At 41.5% G+C, this 26,700-nt stretch overlaps 1 protein-coding gene across 1 annotated transcript; it reads left to right on the top strand.

Annotated features, from left to right (window-relative positions):
* Positions 1–763: 763 nt before the first annotated feature.
* Positions 764–26,461, top strand: LOC117503883 (synaptotagmin-10-like). The gene is made up of 5 exons (XM_034163166.1): positions 764–1,332; positions 6,456–6,576; positions 11,782–11,953; positions 17,951–18,080; positions 26,292–26,461. Exons 1-5 carry the CDS (start codon positions 805–807, stop codon positions 26,361–26,363), a joined length of 1,023 nt encoding a protein of 340 aa, XP_034019057.1. The 5' UTR covers positions 764–804; the 3' UTR covers positions 26,364–26,461.
* Positions 26,462–26,700: the final 239 nt, after the last annotated feature.

Here is a 26,700-nt window from a genome sequence, read left to right as displayed (position 1 = left end):
CCCCTTTCCATTAATTGCATGCAATCACCCTTATGGCTCCTGGCATGCTGGAGTGGTGCACATCATACAGTAAGGTTCTGTGCTTTTGTCTTTTGCCCAGCACACCAGCCACAGTAGTGATCGGATATTTAGCTGTGATCTGGGTCTCTCTGGGTGGATGGTTAAGTGTTTGTGGCCGTCACCACGATTCCATTTTGGGTGTTCCCAAGGGGATCAAGACTCTGGTGTCCTAGATTAGAGAATGGATGCTCACTAACTAGACAACAGACTGTTGCTGTCACTGCTTGTTCATGTGTGGTTGTTTGTCCTGCTATGTTGTATTGTTGGGGTCCCATCTCCTTGGAGTCTCACTTTTCATCACTTCACAGATATTCCTGTCACCACTTGTCTTTCATTTTTGTCTGTTTTCATGTTACTTTGGTGGTCGGCCCTTCCTGATAGAAGTTATCTGTTAGCTTTAAATAAAATGTTATCGTCTGATCAGGAAAGGAAGATGAAAGTCACACACGCACACCACATTCACTCATGCACCAAATACTATCTGTCTTGCAAGAACAAATTGCATGTATGTGTATTTATGTATATAAATGTTCCTGCCAGTTTGGCATTTACCATTACTATATATGCAGACAGGGGAAAAAGAAAACAAAAAACAAATATGTTCCCTGAGCATCACAGTATTATGCCTGTTGGCCTGTTGGGTGTGAGTCGACTGTAAGAAAGTCACTGAAGGAACACACTTGACAAAAGATGGTCTGTGTACTCAACAGGCATAATTCATTCCGACGCCACCTGCCTCGTCAGATGAATGTCACCAGCGTTGACTTCAGCATGGATGCAGTACCTCTTCGCCAGTCTTCTACAGCAAGCATTGGAAGAATAAAACCTGAACTCTACAAGCAGAAGTCTGTGGACATGGCAGATGAGGCTGGCCAGCTCGTAGAGACTTGTGGAAAGCTCAGCTTCTCTCTGTGTTACAACTATGAGGATCACGCCTTGGTGGTGAGAATCCTCAAGGCCTTGGACCTTCCTGCCAAAGACTTCACGGGCACATCTGACCCATACGTGAAGATCTACCTGCTACCAGAGAGGAAGAAGAAGTTCCAGACACGAGTGCAGCGCAAGAATTTGAACCCTATGTTTGATGAGACCTTCTGTTTCCCTGTAGCCTACGATGAGCTCTGCAACCGCAAACTGCACTTCAGTGTCTACGACTTTGACCGCTTCACCAGTCATGATATGATTGGCGAGGTGGTGGTGGATAACCTCTTTGAGCTATCTGACCTTTCCAGAGAAGTGGTGGTGTGGAAGGACATTAACACAGCAACTACGGTGAGTGAGTCAGTCACAGCTAAATCTTCATGTACTGTATGTGGGACAAACTTTAGGTATTATTTTGAATACAAATTATCACTTTTGCAGGCAGTTTTCTTTAGATGAGTCAGCAGATGGATACCTGAACAATATCAAGAAACAGTACGGTATCATGGTGAGGAAGGAGTTGAGTCGGAAGGCGAGAATCTCAATTTACCAGTTGATTTATGCTTCTATCCTCACCGATGGTCATGAACTTTGAATGAAACATGGTTACGGATACAAGCAGCTGAAATGAGGTTCCTCCGTTGGGTATCTGGGCTTCCACTCAGGGACACAGTGAAAGCTTGAAAATTTGAGAGTGATTCTGAGTAGAGCCACTGCTTCTTCACATCAGAAGGAGCCACCTGAGATGGTTTGGGCATCTGATGAGGATGGCACCTAGCTGTCTCCCTATGTACAACCCCAATTCCAGTGAAGTTAGGATCTTGTGAAAAATGTAAATAAAACCAGAATACAATGATTTTCAAACCCTCTTCAACCTATATTCAATTGAATACACCACAAAGACAAGATATTTAATGTTCAAACTGATAAACTTTATTGTTTTGTTTTTGTGTAAATATTTGCTCATTTTGAAATGGATGCCTGCAACACGTTTCCAAAAAGCTGGGACAGTGGTATGTTTACCACTGTGTTACATCACCTTTCCTTCTAACAACACTCAATAAGCGTTTGGGAACTGAGGACACTAATTGTTGAAGCTTTGTAGGTGGAATTCTTTCCCATTCTTGCTTGATGTACGACTTCAGTTGTTCAACAGTCCGGGGTCTCCGTTTTTGTATTTTGTGCTTCATAATGTGCCACACATTTTCAATGGGCGACAGGTCTGGACTGCAGGCAGGCCAGTCTAGTACCCGCACTCTTTTACTACGAAGCCAGATGTTGTAACACGTGCAGAATGTGGCTTGGCATTGTCTTGCTGAAATAAGCTGGGACATCCCTGAAAAAGACGTTGCTTGGATGGCAGCATGTGTTGCTCCAAAACCTGGATGTACCTTTCAGCATTGATGGTGGCATCACAGATGTGTAAGTTGTCCATGCCATGGGCACTAACACACCCCCATACCATCACAGATGCTGGCTTTTGACTTTGCGCTGGTAACAATCTGGATGGTCTTTTTCCTCTTGCGTCCAGAGGACACGACATCCATGATTTCCAAAAACAATTTGAAATGTGGACTCATCAGACCACAGCACACTTTTCTACTTTGCGTCTGTCCATTTCAAATGAGCTCGGGCCCAGAGAAGGCGGTGGCGTTTCTGGATGTTGTTGATGTATGGCTTTCGCTTTACATGGTAGAGTTTTAACTTGCACTTGTAGATGTAGCGACGAACTGTGTTAACTGACAATGGTTTTCTGAAGTGTTCCTGAGCCCACGTGGTAAGATCCTTTACACAATGATGTCAGTTTTTAATGCAGTGCCACCTGAGGGATCGAAGGTCACAGGCATCCAGTGTTGGTTTTTGGCTTTGCCACTTATGTGTAGAAAGTTCTCCAGATTGTCTGAATCTTCTGATTATATTATGGACTGTAGATGATGGAATCCCTAAATTCCTTGCAATTGAACGTTGAGAAACATTGTTCTTAAACTGTTGGACTATTTTTCATTGCAGTTGTTCACAAAGTGGTGATCCTCACCCCATCTTTGCTTGTGAATGGCTGAGCCTTTTGGGGATGGTCCTTTTACACCCAATCATGACACTCACCTGTTTCCAATTAGGTGTTCTGAACATTCATCAACTTTCCCAGTGTTTTGTTGCCCCGTCCCAACTTTTTTGAAATGTGTTGCAAGTATCCATTTGGGCTTACCAGGTCTGTCCATAGTCCCCCCCCACCCTCTGATCCAACTCACCACCAGATGGTGATCAGTTAACAGCTCTAGCCCTCCCTTCACCCGAGTGTCCAGAACATGCGGCCTCAGATCAGATGGTATGATCACAAAATTGATGATCGATCTTTGGCCTAGGGTGCTCTGGTACCATGTACACTTATGAACAGTCCGCGACTAGCACAGAAGTCCAATAGCAAACAACCATTCAGGTTTAGATTGTGGAGACGTTCCTCCCAATTACGCCTCTCCAGGTGTCTCTGTCATTGCCCATATGTGCATTGAAGTCCCCCAGCAGAACAATGGCATTCCCTACTGGAGCCCCATACAGGAGTCCATTCAGGGACTCTCATCTACCGGGGTAAACTCCAACATAGCGGCGCTCAGCCAGGGACTCATGAGTATCCCCACACGCCCTCCCGGTGCCTCACACCCTGGGCAACTCCAGAGAAGAATAAGGTCCAACCCCTATCAAGGAGAGTGGTTCTGGAGCTGAGGCTGTGCATGGAGGCAAGGCCCACCAGATCTAACTGGTATCGCTCCACCTCCAGCACAAGCTCTGGCTCCTTCTCCCACAGCAAGGTGATGTTCCACACCCCCAGAGCTAGCCCCTGCTGCCTGGATCTGGTTTACTGAGGCCCTTGACTTTCACTGCCACCCATGCGACCGTGCAGCCAACACCAGCGGTTCCCCCTGTGGGTAGTGAGCCCACAGGGTGGAGATGGAAGGTCCATGTTGCCTTTTCATGCTGTGTCCGACTGGGCTCTGTGAAAAGCCCAGCCACCAGGTGCTCACTGATGGGCCCTACATTCAGGCCTGGCTCCAGATGGGGGCCCTGGGATTCCTCTGGGCCGGGTCACATTTCCTCTGCCTCATTTTGTCATGGTGTCTTGTGAACCACTCTTAGTCTGGCTTCTTGCCTGAGACCAATTTGCCATGGGAGTCCCTACCAGGGACACAAAGGCTCCAGACAACACAGCTCTCAGGTTCATAGCAGCACACAAACCTCTCTACCACAATAAGTGATGATTCCCGGAGAGGCACTGTATGATGATGAATTCTTGCTGCTATTCTTTTGCAGCAACTCTATTGCACTGATGATGTCAGAACTGTCAGCTAATCAGCAGCTGATCTTTAGAATTGGAAAGGGCTCAGTTACCATCTCCTTGGGTTTGGTCCCAAGCTGTAAGGTCAGAGACCGAGTGAGAAGCCACGAGGGGTTGGGGTTAGGGTTCAGGATAGGGATGATGGAAACTAATTATAAACTAGGACTGCAAGCAATCATATACTGGTCCTCGTGTCCGTGCCACCACCTCCCTGGGCCAGTGCATCCCCTTGTGACCAGATGTGGGCAGGGGCGTACAGGGACAGACAGTCATCACACAGTTCAAGTTTCAAGCAAATCAGACAATGCATGGAGTTATCACAAGTTGGTGGTTCATCCTTTTGGGGGTGCTCAGAGCACAAACTGAGGGGTCAAGTGTGTTCAGGGGCCGACCCTCATCACACATGTGAAGTTTCAAGTCAATCAGACAAAGCATGAAGGAGTTATCACAAGCTGGCGGTTCATCCTTTTGGAGGCGCTGAGAGCACAAACAGAGGGGCCATGTGTGCTCAGGGGCTGACCCTCATCACACATGTGAAGTCAATCAGACAAAGAATGAAGGAGTTATCATGACTTGATGTTCCATTGCGAAAGGTCAAAATGGCAGCAGAGTATAGTCTCTGGGTGAAGTGAAAGAAATTTGAAGTGCTTTGGACAAAATCCCTAGGAAAAGTTCACTCAAATACATGTGGAAATCACGCCAATATGACAAGAAAATTCAAAATGGCCAATGGTGCAAGAGACTCTGACCTGTAAGAAGTTGTCATGCTTGACCTGTGTATTAATTTTCATGATGATATGACAAAATTAAAGCCATCAAATGGAAGAATGTAATTTCATGGTGAAGGGTCAGTATTTGGCACACCACCACATGGACGCCATTACTCGTAGTTTCATGGCGATCGTCGCCTACATTCACCAACTTGTTCTGCATGTTTTAGAAGTAGAATGAAGTTGATTGGGTTAACTATGTGACATCAGGACCTGTTAAAGTATGAATAGGACATTTCCTTTTACCACCGGGGGGCGTAATGACTTAGGTGGGAAGTCAATATATGGTGATCTTCAGGGCGGAGCCCTCATCATGTCCAGCAAGTTTGAAGGATCTATAATGAAGTATGTGGGTGTGACAGCCATTTGAAGTGAAATGGCGTGCTCTGAAGCGCTCACCAAAGTTTGACAAACCCTAGCAGCCACGCCTTTTAACCTCCAGAAATTCTTTTGATAACTTTTGATTAGCATGGGGTCATGATGATGTGGACCAAATTTGAAGACAACTGGATGAAATCCCTAGGACGAGTTTGTTCAAATGTAAGTACTGGAAATGGCTAAAATGGCAAAAAATTACCTCAAAATCTAAACTTAAAATCAAAATGGCCGACTTCCTGTCGACATTTCACCATGACGGTAAGAGACTTTTTTGTGCATCCCAGCATGGTAAATATGTGTACCGAATTTTGTGAGGCTCTGACAAAAACAAACAAACAAACAAACAAACAAACAAAAAAACAATGGGGAGAGTTTTTTGAAAATTTGTATGGGGCACCATTTATGTGCGCAACCCTAAAATATCACATTTCGGATCCGGCCAGATGACTTTGCAAAGTTTGGTGAGTTTTTGAGCATGGGAAAAGGCCGAAATTATGGCTTGAAAAGTGTGAATAATAATAAATAATCAATAATTATAATAATAATAATAAACAGCACAATTACAATAGTCCTACTCGAGCCCTAATAATTCCCAAAATTCCAATTAGCACCCCTAATGTATTATTTTGTATTTTAAAGGTAAGAACCTAAAAAAGTTTGTTTTTGTGTGAAACATGGACAAAACTTGGTGAGTACATGCTGTTCTCTTTTCTAGCAGTGAAAAACCTCCAAGATACTGAACATCTGTGACACACTCCTGATCAAAATAGCTCCCTTTTAACTAGGTGGGAAGATGACTGAACAAACAATAACAGTACCCCTATCCACTGATATCAAGCACATATCTGCCCCCTATATTTTACTCAGTCCCAGATTTTGAGATCAAACTGCAAGTAAATGGCCTTTGATGATCGTGTAATAGAACCATCCTTTTTTCTTCTTCTTTGATGTTCTGCTATACAACTTGTAGTATTCTGCTGTTTTTCTGTCTACAGGAGAGCGTTGACTTGGGAGAAATCATGTACTCCTTGTGCTACTTGCCCACAGCGGGTAGAATGACATTAACCGTCATCAAATGCAGAAATCTGAAAGCCATGGACATCACAGGCTCCTCAGGCAAGCACAAAACATCACATGGCACATTAAAAAAAAGATAGAGGAGGGCATTCTGTAGAGTGCACAACTCCGCCAAGGCCTCACAGTCCCCTTTAATGTCAGCTGAGCACCAGAACAAATTCCAGTCTTTTATTCACTTGAGTGAAACACCCATCTCCAATAATATGTTTCTGTACATCAGATCTGGATCATTATACAGATCTGGACCAAAATGCATCTATGGATGGACAATTGTGGTATCCTGAACATACACTTTTGATGCTATTTGCTGTTTTGATGCTGACTGCTGTTTGAAAGCTGGTTGCTGAATGTTGAACCTTAATGGTATCCTTTGATCCTAATCCTGACCTTTGATAGTGATCACTGATCTTTGACCCATAAGGATAACCTTTAATTCCAGTCCCGACAACTGATAGCGGTATCTGAACTTTGATCCTTAATGCTAACCATTGAACCTAATCCCAGTGGAGGGCACAGTTCCGCTAATCCGCTAACCGCTAATTATCAGCGCTAATGTTTTCATTATCAGATTAGCTTTACAGATAACTTTGAAAACCATCAGCGGACTAATTATCTTCCGATAAATTTTTTTGTCCGATAAATTTTAGACTGCTAACATATTTTTGCAGGCATGGTGAACAAAGCTTAACACTTACAAACATTTTTGAAGTCTGAAATCAAAGATTTGAATACCTACCTGTCAAATGTTTTGTAGTAGATGTACAGTTCTATCCTCTGCAAACAGAGGAGAGTTGTTCCAGGACAAATCACTCTATCCTCTGCAAGCAAAGGAGGACTGGTCACAGAAACAAAAAGAAAAAGAAAAAGAAAAGAAAAGAAACAAAAACCACAAGAAAAAAGATCATTTCTTTTGACCCATACTGATGCACTGGCAATATCACCCAAGTCATCCAGAGGCATACATTTTTAACTTATGGTTAAAATTTTAGCCAAACTAATTTTGGACAAGTTATTTAAATTAACGTCACATGTGAAGTTTTATAAAGTGAAAATATCAGATATATGTTTTAGTTTTAAACTAATGCACTAATTTTGAAGGTTTTAATGTGGACATGCTGTGTCCAGGTGCATTATGGGTAATCTCAGTACATTTACGACAGGAGAAATGCATTTGAGACGCTCTGGTCAGGCTCCACACGGACAACAGCATTAAACCCTTTGTATATTGGGCCTAAAACTCTCGTGAATATATTCTCTGGGTTTATAGACGTTGTTATTGTGTTTGTTTTATGTAAAAATGCCAGAAGAAGCCCAGGTTGCTTCTCCATTATTTTCAATTGGAATCATTGTGAGCTGCAGTCGCTTCGTGTTTGCTCTTTAAGGTCCTGCTTATGTCAAACACTGTCTGTCGCCTTTGTTCCAGAGTAATATGTATAAGATGTCTGAAATTCAGTTTGTGTTTATTAAATTCCATGCATCTTAAACGTAGCAGACACAGATTATCTGGAATATTTGTTTTGGCAAGTGTTCATGGTCTCTACTGCCCCCGGTTGACCCCGGTTATATCAGACGGTTGTGTAATCACAACTTGATTTTTTGGCTTTTGCAAATGGCTTTTTTTTTTTTTACAAATAAAAAAGGCATATTTTACAAAAGCATATTTATATGTTAAGACCAACAAACACCTCACATTAACATGTTGGTTTTTACATAGAATGAATGAGTCAACCAATCAGTGTTAGCGGAGGCTCATTTACCCATAATCCCTTTGGCATCTGTCTGTGTTTGTTACAAAACTTCAGAATTAGTCCATTATTTAAAATTAAAAGATGTATTATATTTGAACTTTTAACAAATGACAGAATTGACATTAATGGAGTTATTCTATCAAGATTAATTTGATGATTTTATATCAAAACCAGTAGTCAAAACTGCTTTATTCTCCAAGACCTCTGCCTCACGGTGGCATGGCTGTATTCTGTTAAGCAATATTGACTTTGTGTGTGTGTGTGTGTGTGTGTGTGTGTGTGTGTGTGTGTGTGTGTGTGTGTGTGTGTGTGTGTGTGTGTGTGTGTGTGTGTGTGTGTGTGTGTGTGTGTGTGAGAGAGTTTGGCTCCTCTCAATTGCTTCACTGCTGTAAAATATGTAGTAAACAGGAGCTTCCAGCAGCGGGCAGGGCACACAAAGACAGAACTGCTGACTCATTGTTTGAGTCTGTGGTCACCTTTGATACTACCAGAAGCGATTGTGTTGTTAAAACTCAAAGCTTGTTAGTAGTTGCAAGTGTACCGGAAGCAATACTGAAAGTTATTGGTTATTGGTTAGCTGTAGCCTCCGATAAATTTTTGGGTGGTTTATTGGTATATCTTTATAAAAGATAACTTTTCAGTAAGATGATGAGCTGTTATCGAAGTTAACTTTTTGGTTAGCTGTGCCCACCACTGCCTAATCCTGACTCTTAAGAGTGGCTGCTAAACCTTGACCCTTAATGGTAACCTTTGACAATAATCATGACCTCTGAAAGTGATCACTGATCTTTGATCCTTAGTGCTGGTATTTAATCCTAATCCTGACCTTTGATAGTGATTGAACTTTGATCTTTAATGATGATCTTTGATCTTAATCTTGGCCTTTGACAATGGTGGTTTATCTTTGATCCTTAATGCTTACTTTTAAGAGTAATTTTGACCTTAGTAATTTTGATAGTGGGAGCTGAACTTTAATCCTTCATGGTCCATCACTTAAATATAGATCAAAGTCAGTATCCTCAGGTTGCACCCTTCCAATAAGCCTCATTCTATCTAGTACATTAGTTTTTGTGAACTCTTGATAATCAAACCAACAAACAGATGTGAGAGATCCCTCAACCTTGTTGGTGGATGTAAGAAATTGTGCCGTATATTAAAGGAAGCAGATAGCAATGCAGGTGCAGTTGCTTCAGTGTTGAGGGCCCCATGCAATTGGTAAATGTCAAGGGGTGCCATGTATCACCTGGCTGCGGCAGATAGATTCAAGATACTAGTTGAACGTAATAATGGCACACATCAGAATTAACCCCTTAAGTCCTAGAGCCTATTTCACCAAAATCACATACCCTACATTATGATTTATTTCTCAGCTTGTACAAGGTCAAAAATGCAAACGTTTGGATCAGCTAAAAGACAGGTCCTAGGTGATGTTGTAGATGCAAAAAATTGAAAGTAAATAATACTTGGTAGGAGTAAATGAGAGTTTTTTTTCCACCCAAAAATGAATTCCGAGTTATGTCTTTATTTGCTTGGCGTTTCAGCTGTGGTTAGTTGATATTTGATTGAAGTGGATACTTTTGTAGAGGACACTTCACTTGACATTTTGATGTATAATAAGTGTATGTTGGTGTCAGCATTGGTTAGTTATGAGTGTTCAAATATTCCAAAACAGGGTAAGTCCCCAAATTTGGGGACTCTAGGATTTAAAAGGTTAAAACAACCCCACATATACATTTGATTGTTTGTGTATGCGAAACTTTGAAACAGTCCGTCGTCCGAATTGAGGCAATGAGGGTATAGGTGGCCGCAGCAGCATACCGCTTGGGGGAGGTGAAGGCTGCTGCAGCTCAGAGCCATGCAGCCTCCGGAGGGGGGGAGGAGTGGCACGGTGGAGGTGGGGGGGTGGTAGGGGTGGGGGGAAGGGGATGTGCATCATGTGAGCAGATGAGATGAGTTTGTATCAGTTTCTGTCAGTGTGTGCATAATGTCTGGAGTTGCCTTGACAACATCAGACTGTAGCGGAGGGCAGAAAGATAAGAGGGGCAGCTGAATGGTTCACCAAGGCCGTAGAGATTCTTCTGAAGGAAAACAGTGGGGCATTTTGACCTCCAGAGGCTGATAAGCCTGCCATGTTTAGGGTTAAGCAGAGAAATACATTTACAGCTCCTCTGACTGACCAAATCCAATTTATGAGTATTTCCTGGTCTCCGACATCTTCCTTTGCAAGGCGTACATTTGCTCTTCGATGTTTTCCAACTTATGTCTGAGTTCAAGGGTTAACGCAGTCTGAGACTGTATCGCCTTGCCCAACTCATTAATCATGATGGACAGGTGAGGGGTCATGGTTCTGGTAGCAGCTGTCTTGCGAATTCTCTGGTAGGTCAGAGCAGCACATAAACCAGTAAGCACCAGCTCTCCCACTATAAAACCAAATATAAATAAGTCTTCAACATCCTCCACAGAGAGTGGTACCAAGCACGCAACGCGCCACTTCTCCCAGGCGTCGAGAACATAGCCCGCAGGGTAGGTTCCATCTGGGCACGCAGGGTCCCCCAGCCCTGATTTCATTGTAGCATTCAGAGACCAGCTGATCAGTTCCATGGTTAATCCAAATATAGTTTGAAGAATTCTAGTTTTGAGAGGTGGTGATGCTGTAGCACACCCAAGGTGATTCCAAAGTGTATTGGTTGCATTGATGTGCTGCAGCAGTGCATGGTCTGACCCTTGACTTGTCGTTGATATTGGACACTTAGAAATTAAACATTAGCTTGGTTAACTGAAAGTCTCCAGACATCCTGTGATTTCTAAATCTACAAATGGACTGGTGTAGTCACTTTGAAGATTAGTCACTTTGAAGATAACTCACCTCAGTTATCCAGAACCACTCCTGTGCCAGGATGCGGTGATGTACAGTGTGCAGGATTTAGGAGTATTAATTAGTATCAATGGAATACAGCATTCTTAACCATCTGTTCATTAGTCTATAATTACCTGCAACAATAAATTATTTTATTTCCATAAGTTTAGAATCAGCGTTCATTCCTACATTGGAGCGGGCGCCTTCATGGAGGGTGCCATGTTGACACAGCAGCCCAAAAGGCACATACTTACTCCACTTTTCTCATTTTGCAGCACTTCTGGAAGACTGAAGAAAAAAGCAAAAGAAGGTTCAGTGGTTGCTTCCCTACATAGTCTCTGTTGGGTGCTAATGCAGGCTAGCAAATTTGAGAACACTAATTTTTGTGAAATGGAAGAGAGCATGAAACAAAACCGTGACTGGTAATGTCACAGTGCAATCTGAAACCTCACCACTAGATGATGCTAAATCCTACAGACTGTAGTTTTAAATCAAGAATGACCTTTTCACCTGTAAAGGTGAAATAGTGGATGAAATGTTAGTGTTCTGCACACTTAATATCATCATATTTTGTGTGTATATTCAGAGATTTCTACAAATAAACAGAATCTAAAATGACAGTGAATCTGTATTTCACAGACCCATATGTGAAGGTGTACTTGATATGTGATGGACGGAGATTAAAGAAGCGAAAAACCACCACCAAAAAAAGCACTCTTAATCCAGTTTATAACGAGGCCATCATCTTTGACATCCCACCGGAGAACGTGGAGCAAGTCAGTCTCTCTGTTATCGTGATGGATTATGATCGGTGAGTTCAGCAGTCGCTGCACATACTCTGTGAAACCATTTATTCAGAATTCTAATTCCACAGTGGAGGAAAAATAAATCAGCCAGCGTGTCTTCACTCAACAAAGAATGTCTCATTTGTCTAAAATGCATTTACAGTTGTTGTTTCAGTTCCATCTTCTTTAAGCTCTTAGTCCAATTGAAGTTGCACTTAAATTAAAAATGATTTGTCCATACTTGAAATGTACAGTAATCCATCATTACATTTTTAAAACACGGATGGCAATGCATAAGCGACGCAAAGCTCGCTCATGGTACAGGGAGCCCCAAGCAGGAAGTACCAAATTTTGAGTCCACAGTGAAACAGGAAATGTCAAATGTTGAACACTTCCTGGAGCTACAGCAGAGATATTTACCTGTTTTTCATTATGTCGTTTTGTGCTCTGCTATATTTATCTTCTGTGAGATTTTTGTGTAACTTTGTGTTTGTCTCTATTTGAAAAAAAAATTAAAAGGAGAAAGAGATCTTGTGTAAATTCAGAGCACAGTTGGCACTTAAACAGGAAATACTGATCAGCTCTGACCTTGGGATCAGCTCTTGCTTGCCTCTACTGGTGGTTGGCTCTCACTGCGGTATTGTATCACTTCCTGTTCCGGAGCACAGCGGTGTTTTTCTGTATCTGTTAGCTGTTTAATCTGTGCAGTTAGATTGATCTAGTTAACTAGATAACGATTTGTTTCACAGTGTAATCTTCACGTGCCTTAACTAAAGCACTCCTTCTGCTGAATCACCTCTAAATTATTTACACATTATTCACTTTGTGTGTTTTTAGGAATCCGCTAGCTTAGCGCAGCTACTAGCTCTACTAGTCGGTTTAGCATGGCGGCTTCTCCTGTCTCTCCTGCACTTTTCTGCTCTGGGTGTGAAATGTTTAGTTATTCCTCGGCCTCCTTTAGCAGTAATGGTACTTGTAATAAGTGTAGCTTATTCGTAGCTTTGGAGGCCAGGCTGGGCGAATTGGAGACTCGGCTCCTCACCGTGGAAAATTCTACAGCTAGCCAGGCCCCTGTAGTCGGTGCGGACCAAGGTAGCTTAGCCGCCGTTAGTTTCCCTCTGGCAGATCCCGATCAGCCAGGAAAGCAGGCCGACTGGGTGACTGTGAGGAGGAAGCATAGTTCTAAACAGAAGCCCCGTGTACACCCCCAACCCATTCACATCTCTAACTGTTTTTCCCCACTCTGCGACACACCCGCCGAGGATCAAACTCTGGTTATTGGCGACTCTGTTTTGAGAAATGTGAAGTTAGCGACACCAGCAACCATAGTCAATTGTCTTCCAGGGGCCAGAGCAGGCGACATTGAAGGAAATTTGAAACTGCTGGCTAAGGCTAAGCGTAAATTTGGTAAGATTGTAATTCACGTCGGCAGTAATGACACCCGGTTACGCCAATCGGAGGTCACTAAAATTATCATTAAATCGTGTATAACTTTGCAAAAACAATGTCGGACTCTGTAGTTTTCTCTGGGCCCCTCCCCAATCAGACCGGGAGTGACATGTTTAGCCGCATGTTCCCCTTGAATTGCTGGCTGTCTGAGTGGTGTCCAAAAAATGAGGTGGGCTTCATAGATAATTGGCAAAGCTTCTGGGGAAAACCTGGTCTTGTTAGGAGAGACGGCATCCATCCCACTTTGGATGGAGCAGCTCTCATTTCTAGAAATCTGGCCAATTTTCTTAAATCCTCCAAACCGTGACTATCCAGGGTTGGGACCAGGAAGCAGAGTTGTAGTCTTACACACCTCTCTGCAGCTTCTCTCCCCCTGCCATCCCCTCATTACCCCATCCCCGTAGAGACGGTGCCTGCTCCCAGACCACCAATAACCAGCAAAAATCTATTTAAGCATAAAAATTCAAAAAGAAAAAATAATATAGCACCTTCAACTGCACCACAGACTAAAACAGTTAAATGTGGTCTATTAAACATTAGGTCTCTCTCTTCTAAGTCCTTGTTAGTAAATGATATAATAATTGATCAACATATTGATTTATTCTGCCTTACAGAAACCTGGTTACAGCAGGATGAATATGTTAGTTTAAATGAGTCAACACCCCCGAGTCACACTAACTGCCAGAATGCTCGTAGCACGGGCCGAGGCGGAGGATTAGCAGCAATCTTCCATTCCACCTTATTAATTAATCAAAAACCCAGACAGAGCTTTAAATCATTTGAAAGCTTGACTCTTAGTCTTGTCCATCCAAATTGGAAGTCCCAAAAAACAGTTTTATTTGTTATTATCTATCGTCCACCTGGTCGTTACTGTGAGTTTCTCTGTGAATTTTCAGACCTTTTGTCTGACTTAGTGCTTAGCTCAGATAAGATAATTATAGTGGGCGACTTTAACATCCACACAGATGCTGAGAATGACAGCCTCAACACTGCATTTAATCTATTATTAGACTCAATTGGCTTTGCTCAAAATGTAAATGAGTGCACCCACCACTTTAATCATATCTTAGATCTTGTTCTGACTTATGGTATGGAAATTGAAGACATTTACATTTACTCTGATGGACTACCCAGCAGTGGGGAATAAGTTTCATTACACTAGAAGTCTTTCAGAAAGCACTGTAACTAGGTTTAAGGATATGATTCCTTCTTTATGTTCTCTAATGCCATATACCAACACAGTGCAGAGTAGCTACCTAAACTCTGTAAGTGAGATAGAGTATCTCGTCAGTAGTTTTACATCCTCATTGAAGACAACTTTGGATGCTGTAGCTCCTCTGAAAAAGAGAGCTTTAAATCAGAAGTGCCTGACTCCGTGGTATAACTCACAAACTCGCAGCTTAAAGCAGATAACCCGTAAGTTGGAGAGGAAATGGCGTCTCACTAATTTAGAAGATCTTCACTTAGCCTGGAAAAAGAGTCTGTTGCTCTATAAAAACGCCCTCCGTAAAGCTAGGACATCTTTCTACTCATCACTAATTGAAGAAAGTAAGAACAACCCCAGGTTTCTTTTCAGCACTGTAGCCAGGCTGACAAAGAGTCAGAGCTCTATTGAGCCGAGTATTCCTTTAACTTTAACTAGTAATGACTTCATGACTTTCTTTGCTAATAAAATTTTAACTATTAGAGAAAAAATTACTCATAACCATCCCAAAGACGTATCGTTATCTTTGGCTGCTTTCAGTGATGCCGGTATTTGACTCTTTCTCTCAGATTGTTCTGTCTGAGTTATTTTCATTAGTTACTTCATCCAAACCATCAACATGTCTATTAGACCCCATTCCTACCAGGCTGCTCAAGGAAGCCCTACCATTATTTAATGCTTCAATCTTCAATATGATCAGTCTGTCTTTATTAGTTGGCTATGTACCACATGCTTTTAAGGTGGCAGTAATTAAACCATTACTTAAAAAGCCATCACTTGACCCAGCTATCTTAGCTAATTATAGGCCAATCTCCAACCTTCATTTTCTCTCAAAAATTCTTGAAAGGGTAGTTGTAAAACAGCTAACTGATCATCTGCAGAGGAATGGTCTATTTGAAGAGTTTCAGTCAGGTTTTAGAATTCATCATAGTACAGAAACAGCATTAGTGAAGGTTACAAATGATCTTCTTATGGCCTCAGACAGTGGACTCATCTCTGTGCTTGTTCTGTTAGACCTCAGTGCTGCTTTTGATACTGTTGACCATAAAATTTTATTACAGAGATTAGAGCATGCCATAGGTATTAAAGGCACTGCGTTGCGGTGGTTTGAATCATATTTGTCTAATAGATTACAATTTGTTCATGTAAATGGGGAATCTTCTTCACAGACTAAAGTTAATTATGGAGTTCCACAAGGTTCTGTGCTAGGAACAATTTTATTCACTTTATACATGCTTCCCTTAGGCAGTATTATTAGACGGCATTGCTTAAATTGTCACTGTTACGCAGATGATACCCAGCTTTATCTATCCATGAAGCCAGAGGACACACACCAATTAGCTAAACTGCAGGATTGTCTTACAGACATAAAGACATGGATGACCTCTAATTTCCTGCTTTTAAACTCAGATAAAACTGAAGTTATTGTACTTGGCCCCACAAATCTTAGAAACATGGTGTCTAACCAGATCCTTACTCTGGATGGCATTACCCTGACCTCTAGTAATACTGTGAGAAATCTTGGAGTCATTTTTGATCAGGGTATGTCATTCAAAGCGCATATTAAACAAATATGTAGGACTGCTTTTTTGCATTTGTGCAATTTCTCTAAAATTAGAAAGGTCTTGTCTCAGAGTGATGCTGAAAAACTAATTCATGCATTTATTTCCTCTAGGCTGGACTATTGTAATTCATTATTATCAGGTTGTCCTAAAAGTTCCCTGAAAAGCCTTCAGTTAATTCAAAATGCTGCAGCTAGAGTACTGACAGGGACTAGAAGGAGAGAGCATATCTCACCCATATTGGCCTCTCTTCATTGGCTTCCTGTTAATTCTAGAATAGAATTTAAAATTCTTCTTCTTACTTATAAGGTTTTGAATAATCAGGTCCCATCTTATCTTAGGGACCTCATAGTACCATATCACCCCAATAGAGCACTTCGCTCTCAGACTGCAGGCTTACTTGTAGTTCCTAGGGTTTGTAAGAGTAGAATGGGAGGCAGAGCCTTCAGCTTTCAGGCTCCTCTCCTGTGGAACCAGCTCCCAATTCAGATCAGGGAGACAGACACCCTCTCTACTTTTAAGATTAGGCTTAAAACTTTCCTTTTTGCTAAAGCTTATAGTTAGGGCTGGATCAGGTGACCCTGAACCATCCCTTAGTTATGCTGCTATAGACTTAGACTGCTGGGGGGTTCCCATGATGCATTGAGTGTTTCTTTCTCTTTTTGCTCTGTATGCACCACTCTGCATTTAATCATTAGTGATTGATCTCTGCTCCCCTCCACAGCATGTCTTTTTCCTTGTTCTCTCCCTCAGCCCCAACCAGTCCCAGCAGAAGACTGCCCCTCCCTGAGCCTGGTTCTGCTGGAGGTTTCTTCCTGTTAAAAGGGAGTTTTTTCCTTCCCACTGTCGCCAAGTGCTTGCTCACAGGGGGTCGTTTTGACCGTTGGGATTTTTACGTAATTATTGTATGGCCTTGCCTTACAATATAAAGTGCCTTGGGGCAACTGTTTGTTGTGATTTGGCGCTATATAAATAAAATTGATTGATTGATTGAATGTGAGTCAACACTGAATCTGGGAATGCTAAAGCGAGTGGCAGCGTGCACCGTGACAGCATATGAGTTCAGGTTATTTTATTTTGGTTAAAATCGCGGGGGGTTAAGAGGGCTGTAGTTGGGGGATCTGGGGGGCTAAGCCAACCAGAAGCAGAATGTTTTTAGCCATGCTAATGCTCCCCAGAAGGACCGACTGACCTAAATGACATGGTAAGATGCTGAAGAGCTTTGCTTGTTCATGTTTGCGACATATACGTATTACTGTTCAAAATTTTCATGTTTGTTAAAAATCCCTCTTTCTGAAACTACTGAAATATTTTGACATTTATAGTTTTGATATTGTTAATCAAACCAATCAAATTTGATGTGGGGTAACTGGCTAACCGCATTTGGTTGCAGGTCAACAATACCCCTCCCAAGTCCCCCTCCGCTCCCCCACACAAATTGCCACAATTGTGCAGTGATTCAATTTCTTTATATTGGGGAGGTTGTTTCAACACCAGCTGTGACAAATGTGTGGGTAGCAGAGAAAAATCCTCCACAGTAGAAAACAGGACAGTATCCAGCTTTGAGTCATTGTTTTCTTGTGATTGCCAAGTCCTGCCCTCTTAAAAAAACAAACAAAAAAACAAGACTATTCATTTTACATTTTGAATTAAATGTATATGTATTTAAGAGACTTATTCTTGTGATTGCAAAACCCTTCTGCTAATCAATGTAATGGTTTTCATTGTAGGAAAGATTCCTGTTTTGTTTGTTCCCTTTTCCCCTCATTTCCCCAAGAAGTGCTACAAGCATGACTGTGTTCATTCAGGGTTGGACACAATGAGGTGATCGGCATATGTCGGGCCGGACTAGATGCTGAAGGTCTTGGTCGAGATCACTGGAATGAAATGTTGGCTTACCCACGGAAGCCCATCACACACTGGCATGCTCTAGGAGAGGTAAACCATGATTTAATCTTTTTAAACAGTGGACTGTACTGCTGTCTAAGTTGTTTTTCATTGAGAAGCTACTTAACTAATCAATCCATTACCAAAAAAAGCTGCAGGAATGAAAGAATTGTAAGGTATACCAGTAACCACATTATGGTGGTACCACTTGATGTGTGTGGTTACTAATCACAGAAGTTGAGATACAGAAAGTTTTTTTTTACAACACCTCAGTTTATATTAGGAGAAGCGGCTTAGCCACTGTTGACCAGTGCTGCCAGTGGTAGTATCTCACTGGGCTGCGACTGTTGGAAAGCAGTTGGAGACACGAATTAGTGACCAAACAGGTGAACAAGCAACAATTTCACAGTTGGCAGCTCACTGAAGTGGCCATTCGCAGCAGAAACAATGACACATTTGTGTAGAAAATGTTCAGCTTATCCTGCTACGTATTATCCATGTGAATAGACTGTGGAAATGCCCCCTACTGGAACCCGTAACAACAACAACAACAAAAAAATTCAAGTCATAAAATAATAAATACAAAACATAATAATAAAGCCAAGTAGCTCCATGGGGGCACAGGGACTAGAATGAAAGTGTGTACAGTGCACGCACCAACTTGCAGAATGATGTTCCTGCTAGATCTACTGTCCTCAATGTCCAGTATACAATCCTCGCTTATATGATCCTTTTATCCTCGGCTCTGAGAGCCATGTGCAGAGCCCGTCCATGCACTGGTCCAGCCTCTTCTCCGTGATGCAGTGATGTCCTGCAGCACTTTGCAGATATGCGCTCTTTGATTTGATTTATTCAGCAATGATATTGTAAGTCCCTTTTGCTGTCCCCTTGTTTTTTTTCACTCGGGGTCTCCACAGCGGGTCTGAGGTGGATCTGCAGGTTAATTTGGCGTGGATACTTACTCCTCCATCCTCCTGCATTTTGGCTCTGATGGACAGATACCACATTTCCACAGCAAAACATCTAGCAGAAAGAGTTTCCCAGTTTAAAGACATATATGCACTGTGATGAGTGTGATGTTTAATGAAAGCGTGTTGTCATATTTCCTCACTCATTGTGCATGGTCCTCACAATGAGCACATCAAACAAGTCCGGGACATGTCTTAGAGAGAGAGCGTCACAGAAAAAAAAGATTAAAAAGGTCACAGGGCTGTGCACTCTGCTCCTGCAGACCTGTGCTCCTCAATAAAAACAACAACAAAAAACACATTAAATCTGTAAGTCCAAAAAGCTCTAATGGAAATCCTTATGTCTGCTGCAACTTTGGCCAGGCTGGCAGCAGACCAGCCACTTCCACAAGCGGCTGTTCCTCTCTGATCATCCCCACTGTTTTGGCATGCTCCCCAGCACCTCGTGTGGCTCACCCCCAACGGTTCTCTCATGAATCTTACATGTTAGGAGTCACAGCAAGTGCATTCTGAGGGTCACACAACACCACCAATGGCTCTGGGAGCAAATTCGGAGGACACCCTGCGAGTGAAGTGAGGGATGAGTGCCACCCAGCGAATGTCACATGAAATCAAGTGATTTTCCCCACGATTGCCGTTCACAGGCTGTCACAGCCCAGTGAGATAGGACCTTAAGTGCCGCCAGACAGTGACACCCTCTCTGGCTCACCCACTGTGAATCACCCACTCTGGCTCATGCACTCATGTTGGCATGCATGCCCCGTGTACACACATCATGCAAGGTCAAAGGTGACATGGTAATTTCAAAACCTCATGCATGTGCACGCCCACATCCTCCTGAAAATGGAGTTAAGCGGAAAAAATAAAATTTGCTGTTGAATTCCCCCCAGGTAAAGATGTGCTTTTTATTAAAATGAGCTGTAATTTCACAACATGTTACAAAATAAACTGACATTATAATGCTTGGATTTCAGTAGGAACTAAATTTTCTCAGTTTTGGGAAATTTGAGAGTCACTGCAGCTTTAAACAAGTAAGTCAAGTGAATATCTTAAAGAATGTCTTGCTCCAAGTTCTCAGAGAGAATTTTTCTCTTTTGTTTTCTTTGCCTGAGTATTTACCTTTGTCAAGGTGAATAGAATAGAATGGCTTTTATTGTCATTATACAAAGTACAACGAGATTAAAAGGTGGTGATATAGTCAGATGTCGATGACACGTGATGGACAGTCAAATAGAGATTCAGTCAGAATGAGGCCAGGATCATCTATAATTAATATTTTTATCATGTCTAAGGAAGGACAAAAAGATGTGTACCTCTTGGCCAGACAAAGCCACTGACTCCAGCAGGTGATTTCACTGATTAACATCACTTTGAGGAGGTGATGGTCTAGTGGTTAAGTGTTGCGCTTGAAACCAGAGGATCCTCGGTTCAAATCCCAACCTGACCAGAAAATCATTTAGGGCCCTTGGGCAAGATCCTTAATCCCCTAGTTGCTCCTGGCGTGTAGTGGGCGCCTTGTATGGCAGCAGCTTGACGTGAGGCATTATTGTAAAATGCTTTGAGCATCTGATGCAGATGGAAAAGCGCTACATAAATGCAGTCCATTTACCATTTGAGCAGAAGGGATGAGATCATAAGTGAAAGCACCTGCTGGAGTCAGTGGCTGCAAAGAAAGCCACTAACCCTAACTATCTTGGCCCTTTCTGGAATACTTTACACACCACTGTGTTACAGCCTTATTCCAAAATGGAGCAAATTAATTTTTTACCTCAAAATTCTAATTGCGTCAGAATTGCGACAGACTGGCCGCCTGTCCATGCTGTACCCCACCTCACACTATGACTGCTGGGATAGGCTCCAGCCCCCCGTGACCCTAAATTGGACTAAGTGGTTGAAGATGAATAAGTGGGACCTCAAAATTCTTCTTACAACACCCATTTGTTTTGGTGAAATTTTTGCAAATTTATTAAAAATTAAAAACTGAGAAATCACATGTCCATAAGTATTCACAGTCTTTGTTCAGTACTTTGTTGATGCCCCTTTGGCAGCAATTCCAGCCTCAAGTCTTCTTGAATAAGATGCCACAAGCTTGGTCCACCTATCTTTGGACAGTTTGGTCCATTCCTCTTTGCAGCACCTCTCAAACTCCATCAGGTTGGATGGGGAGCATCGGTGCACAGACATTTTCAGATCTCTCCAGAGATGTTCAGTCGGATTCAGGTCTGGGCTCTGGCTGGGCCACTCAAGGACATTCACAGAGTTGTCCTGAAGACACTCCTTTGATATCTTGGCTGTGTGCTTAGGATCATTGTCCTGCTGAAAGATGAACCGTCGCCCCAGTCTGAGGTCCAGAGCGCTCTGGAAAAGGTTTTCATTCATATTGAGAACCGGTTCCTTTTGGGTATCGTTAAGAAATGATTTGATCCACCGACATCAATAAGCTTTTTGCTTAATGATTCCCTTATCGGTCCTTCAGAGTGGCTGTTGTTTTTGGGAGTGTTTGTCAGGAAAATGATCATTTCTCTACATTGATTACAGACCCTGCAGCGGGTCTGTAACCGTTTCTGCAGCACGGCTTTGCTTTGAACTTTGAACCAATCAAAGCAGTGATTCGATCTGCTGCTTCGTTGGTTCTTTGTTTAATTTCGCTTTATCTTAATTTTTTCCCCCCTAAAACCCCAAAGAGCAAATGTCTGTGAGTAATATTTACCTTTTTTATGTTAAACCAACCTGTTATGTTTTTCTGAAACAGTTGATAGATGTATTTTATAACTTAAAAATGGGACCGATGCTAGCGTGTTAGCATGTCTATGGCGTTTTCAATGTTAAAGTTAGCATTAAGCTGTTTGCATCTCAGCATATTTGTGTGCATTTGTTTTCTGTATAATAATTAATGGGTCAGCGTTTGTTGTCGTAAAAGAGTTAAATTGTAATTTTTTAAAAATATATCTTTATTCATACATTAATAATAATAGAAACAATAACAATAATAGTATTAATAACAGAAAAGATAAAACCAACTAACATTGAAAATAAATAAATAAATATACACTCAACAAAAATATAAACGCAACACTTTTGGTTTTGCGCCCATTTTATATGAGATGAACTCAAAGATCTAAAACTTTTTCCACATACACAATATCACCATTTCCCTCAAATACGAGGGCTGTCAATAAAGTATAGGTCCTTTTTACTTTTTCAAAAACTATATGGATTTCATTCATATGTTTTTACGTCAGACATGCTTGAACCCTCGTGCGCATGCGTGAGTTTTTTCACGCCTGCCGGTGACGTCATTCGCCTGTGAGCACTCCTTGTGGGAGGAGTCGTCCAGCCCCTCGTCGGAATTCCTTTGTCTGAGAAGTTGCTGAGAGTCTGGTGCTTTGTTTGATCAAAATTTTTTCGAAACCTGTGAGACACATCGAAGTGGCACACCTGTGAGGTGGGATGGATTGTCTCAGCAAAGGAGAAGTGCTCACTATCACAGATTTAGACTGGTTTGTGAACAAGATTTGAGGGAAATGGTGATATTGTGTATGTGGAAAAAGTTTTAGATCTTTGAGTTCATCTCATACAAAATGGGAGCAAAACCAAAAGTGTTGCGTTTATATTTTTGTTGAGTGTAGAAATAAATGTTTCCTGTGAACACCTAGTGACTCTCACACCTCCATTTCATCCCTGTTTTATTTAAAACCATATTTTCAATGTATTAATTTCTTCAGTGATTTCCTCCAGAACTATCTGCCAAACTAGAAAACTGCTGCATCCTAGTAAGAGCAGAATACTACTGGAATGAATTTGAATAAGGAAAGTTGGGTTTTTCTCACTAAATGGATGCTGCATTCACTGCAGTTTATTGTCTGGAATAGTCCCAGATTGTATTTCAGAGCTTCTAGAATTCAAACTTTTTTGTGCAGGTGGTGTTGAGGGGTAATTTTGGGTTTCAGCTTTTTTTTGTTTTTCACCACTTTCATCCCTGAATATGTCAATCGTGAGTCACTTTTGTGTGGATTAAAGTCACTAACTGGGACTTCTGTCTTGTTGCGAGAAAGAAACGAGAATCGTCCTCCGTTCTGTTCACACAGCTCCAAACGCTGTGTGGCTCTCTGCCGAGTCAAGTTAGAACGATAGAGTCCAGTCGGAATTAATAACTTCAAAGTGAAACGCCGTTTAAATCAAATGACACCTCTTTACAAATGTAACAAACTGCAGTCGATCAAAACATTTTTTTCCTCCCAAAATGAGATGTCCTGTGCTGTCATGCAGCAGCCAGCTGAGCTCAGCTCAGAGGTACGGAGAGACATTCATGCCAAAATGTCTGAAAGGAAATGCTTTTGACAAAAACTATAGATTTTATTTATTTTTATTTATGTCCAGAGATCAAGGATCCAGTGACCAATCTAAAATGTTGTTGACATAGAAAACCTGTAAAGCCTACTTTAGGTACACAGAAAATTACAAGAGGTATTGATAAGGGAATTGGATCGATAAGTGGAATCTATAATGGCATCGATATCGATAAAATCTTATTAATACCCATCCCTAATCCTGACTAGTCTCCCAGTTCCTGCCCCTGAAAAATGTCCCCACAGCATGATGCTGTCACCACCATGCTTCACTGTTGGGATGGTGCCTGGATTCCATTGGTGGACACAGCTAACCAAAACGTTAGCTTCAATAACCATTAAGCCGCTAACTGAAAAGTTAACTTTTATAAAGCTAAACTCATAAATCCCTAAAAAAAAGTTACAGATAAAAGCTAAACCGATAACTTTCAGTATTGACTTCAGTACACGGCAGCTACTGACACAACAACGAGTTCTGTTTAAGCTCAGCCTTCTCTCAGCAAAAGAGACCTGGTGACCAGAGAGAAAGGTGAGAGGGAAGAAAAAAAAAGATAATTTCTCTTCACACCATACAGACCTGCCGGTCATTTCACTGTAAGTTGATCTAAATTTCTTTCTTTTTTGTTTTGTTTAATGTTAATAAGAATACATTGTTATGCAGAGGTGTACTTATAACAATTTTATGGACAAATTATACTATTTATAGTCACGGTGGAGAATGGCGTGGGGTGCGAAATGTTTTATTCTTCCTAGGGAGGGCATAACAGAAAATAATTGAGAAGCACTGGTCTAAACGCTAAAACCTTCAAAATTAGTGCATTAATTTAAAACTAAAACATATAGCTGATATTTTCACTTTGTAAAATGACAGACATGATGTTAATTTCAATAACTTGTCCGCAGTTAGTTTGTTTAAAATCATAATCATGTCAAAACTGTGGTATAAAGTCCAACTGTGGGACCTTATATGTAGACAGGTTTGTGCTCTGATTGTAGATAGGTGTGTGTCTTTCCAAATCATGTCCAATCAGCTGAATTGACCGCCAGTGGACTCCAATTAAGTTGTAGAAACATCTCAAAGATGATGAGTGGAAACAGGAGGTATCTTAGCTCAATTTGAGCTTCACGGCAAAGGCTGTGAATACTTAGGTACATGTGATTTCTTAGTTTTTTATTTTTTAATAAATTTGCAAAAGTCTAAAAAAGACTTTTCACATTGTCATTATGGGGCCTTTATGTGTAGAATTTTGAGGGAAAAAAAAAAGAATTTCATCCATTTTCGAATAAGGCTGTAACAGGAAAAAAAAATGCGGAAAAAGTGCAGTGCTGTGAATACCTTCTGGATGCACTGTAGGAGCTGATAAATGAAGAAAATGCAGGAGAAGTTTGGATGATGTGGATAGAGTCTTTGAGAGTGTGATGGATTTGTGAGGATGAATTGAGGACAGCTATGCAGAGGATGATGAAGGGAAAGGTGGTTGGTCCAGATGATATACCAGTGGAGGCATGGAGATGTTTCGGAGAGATGGTAGTGGAGTTTTTAAACAAGATTTCTTAATAAAAGCTTGCAAAGTTTTGAGGAGTGGAGGTCATACGGCACACGATGATAGGTGAACGGAGGAAAAAAGTAAAAAGTCACAAAATCCCAAATTGTCAAGAAAAGGTAGATGAATGATCCTGCACTTCTCCCATCGCCGAAAAACCTGGGAATCAAGAGCGCATAAAGGAATGAAAAAAAACTAAACTAACAAAAGAAAAACGAAGCGAACGCCGACCATGAGGCTTTAAACGTGCACATTCCAGCCACAAATGGCGGTGAGTAAATAGTTAAAAGTAGTTGATAAAACATTGTTGCCGCTGTTGTTTCTGTATGACAACGTTGCTTTTTGTCCCACATGTGGATGAGTCACGTTCAGCTTGTCGGATCTTTAGTTATTGATCCATTCAGATATCGTCAACGTTCGTGCAAGATGTCGGACTTTGGAAGCTGGATGAAGTTGGACGACAGTCAAACAGAACGCTGACAGTACAGGAACTACGAAAATGCTAAGGAACCGTCAAGACAGACAGCAAAATGGAATTTTGAGGAATTGAATTGTTGTCGGGATTTGTTCACATTTTTAAACAGTTTGAAAATTCTACGAAGTTACAAGAATGAAGCTGGACCATGGTTAAACGATGTCTCCAAAAATCAACGACAACGTAATTCCAGATTTCTTGTTTTGTTTTGGCTTTGGTGTCCTTCATCAGTGCTGTGTGACCGGGGCATAACACAAAGACAAGGGGCAGAGCTGGAAGTGGCAGACCTGAACATACTGTGATTTTGTTGTTTGTTTGTTTGTTTTTTGAGTGTTTATGGACAGGCTTAGGTATGGACATACCAGTGGGACAGGACAGGTAGGACAGTCTGAATATAAAATCAGAGAGTTGAGACAGATGTTTGTGTATGTGTAGAGTAGAGAAGGATGCAGTTGTCAGGCAGGAAGAGAAGAGAAGACTCAAAGAGGAGGTTGCTTATGGATGTGGCAATGGAGCACATGTAGATGGTTGTGTGACAGAAGATGCGGAGAACAGGATTTTAATTTCAATTTATTTCATTTATATAGTGTCAAATCACAACAGAGTTGCCTCAAGGCACTTCACACAGGAGAAGTTGACTGAAGATGTCTCCCATTGATTTCCATCTTATTTATACTATGGCAAAGTGGCGCCCCATCTGTAGTTCATCTTGGTTACTTAAAGACAGATTAACTGCTCAGCCATAGCAAAGGTACTTCTCTTACGCTCCTCTAGTCTTGGCTTTGGCCTGTTGGTTGGGCAAAACAAGAGGTTATCCTGGACTAAGATTTTTCAAGAATTGTATTCATCCTTGTTTGCAGACTCTTTGAAAAAATTAACTACTTGTCTACAGACAACATGTCCCTTTGTTATACTTTACATTCTAGTGGCCTGGACGTGCAGCAAGTTTTGAGAGTCAAGGTTCATGCCCTTCACCCAAACTTCCACAGACACCCTGACAGCCCATTCCAGACGAGTCTCCATCCATACTGCAAGACAACAGAAGTCAAGTTGCCTGTTGGTCTCTTGTGAATATCTTGTACATAAATGGACATCATCCCGATCTGGTTTTTTTTTTTTTTCAGTTTTCATAAAACTGAGGTTTGCATTAAGAGCCGGCATTTTATTTTAGCACAAAAGCTCTCCAGAACTGGCCTATGCAGATCACACACTGTTCTTTAGGTCAAGGGTTTATTTTATCTGCTTTCAAACCTCAGTAACAGCCAATTATTCAATTATTGACAAGGACCACAACTGGACAGACTCACTGCATCAGGTTTTTTGTGGTTCACTTTT

Source organism: Thalassophryne amazonica, chromosome 22 (genome assembly GCF_902500255.1).
Source record: "Thalassophryne amazonica chromosome 22, fThaAma1.1, whole genome shotgun sequence".
In the NCBI taxonomy this organism is placed as follows: domain Eukaryota; kingdom Metazoa; phylum Chordata; class Actinopteri; order Batrachoidiformes; family Batrachoididae; genus Thalassophryne; species Thalassophryne amazonica.
The sequence above is the reverse complement of the archived record's forward strand: the minus strand, read 5'-3'. Positions and strand labels throughout refer to the sequence as shown.

Bases quoted from the DNA above. Each gene is read 5' to 3' on its own strand.
- LOC117503883 (XM_034163166.1), top strand. From the start codon at position 805: ATGAATGTCACCAGCGTTGACTTCAGCATGGATGCAGTACCTCTTCGC. The intron at 1,333-6,455 runs GTGAGTGAGTCA...TTCTGTCTACAG, and splicing joins ACATTAACACAGCAACTACG to GAGAGCGTTGACTTGGGAGA. The intron at 6,577-11,781 runs GCAAGCACAAAA...TGTATTTCACAG, and splicing joins GGACATCACAGGCTCCTCAG to ACCCATATGTGAAGGTGTAC.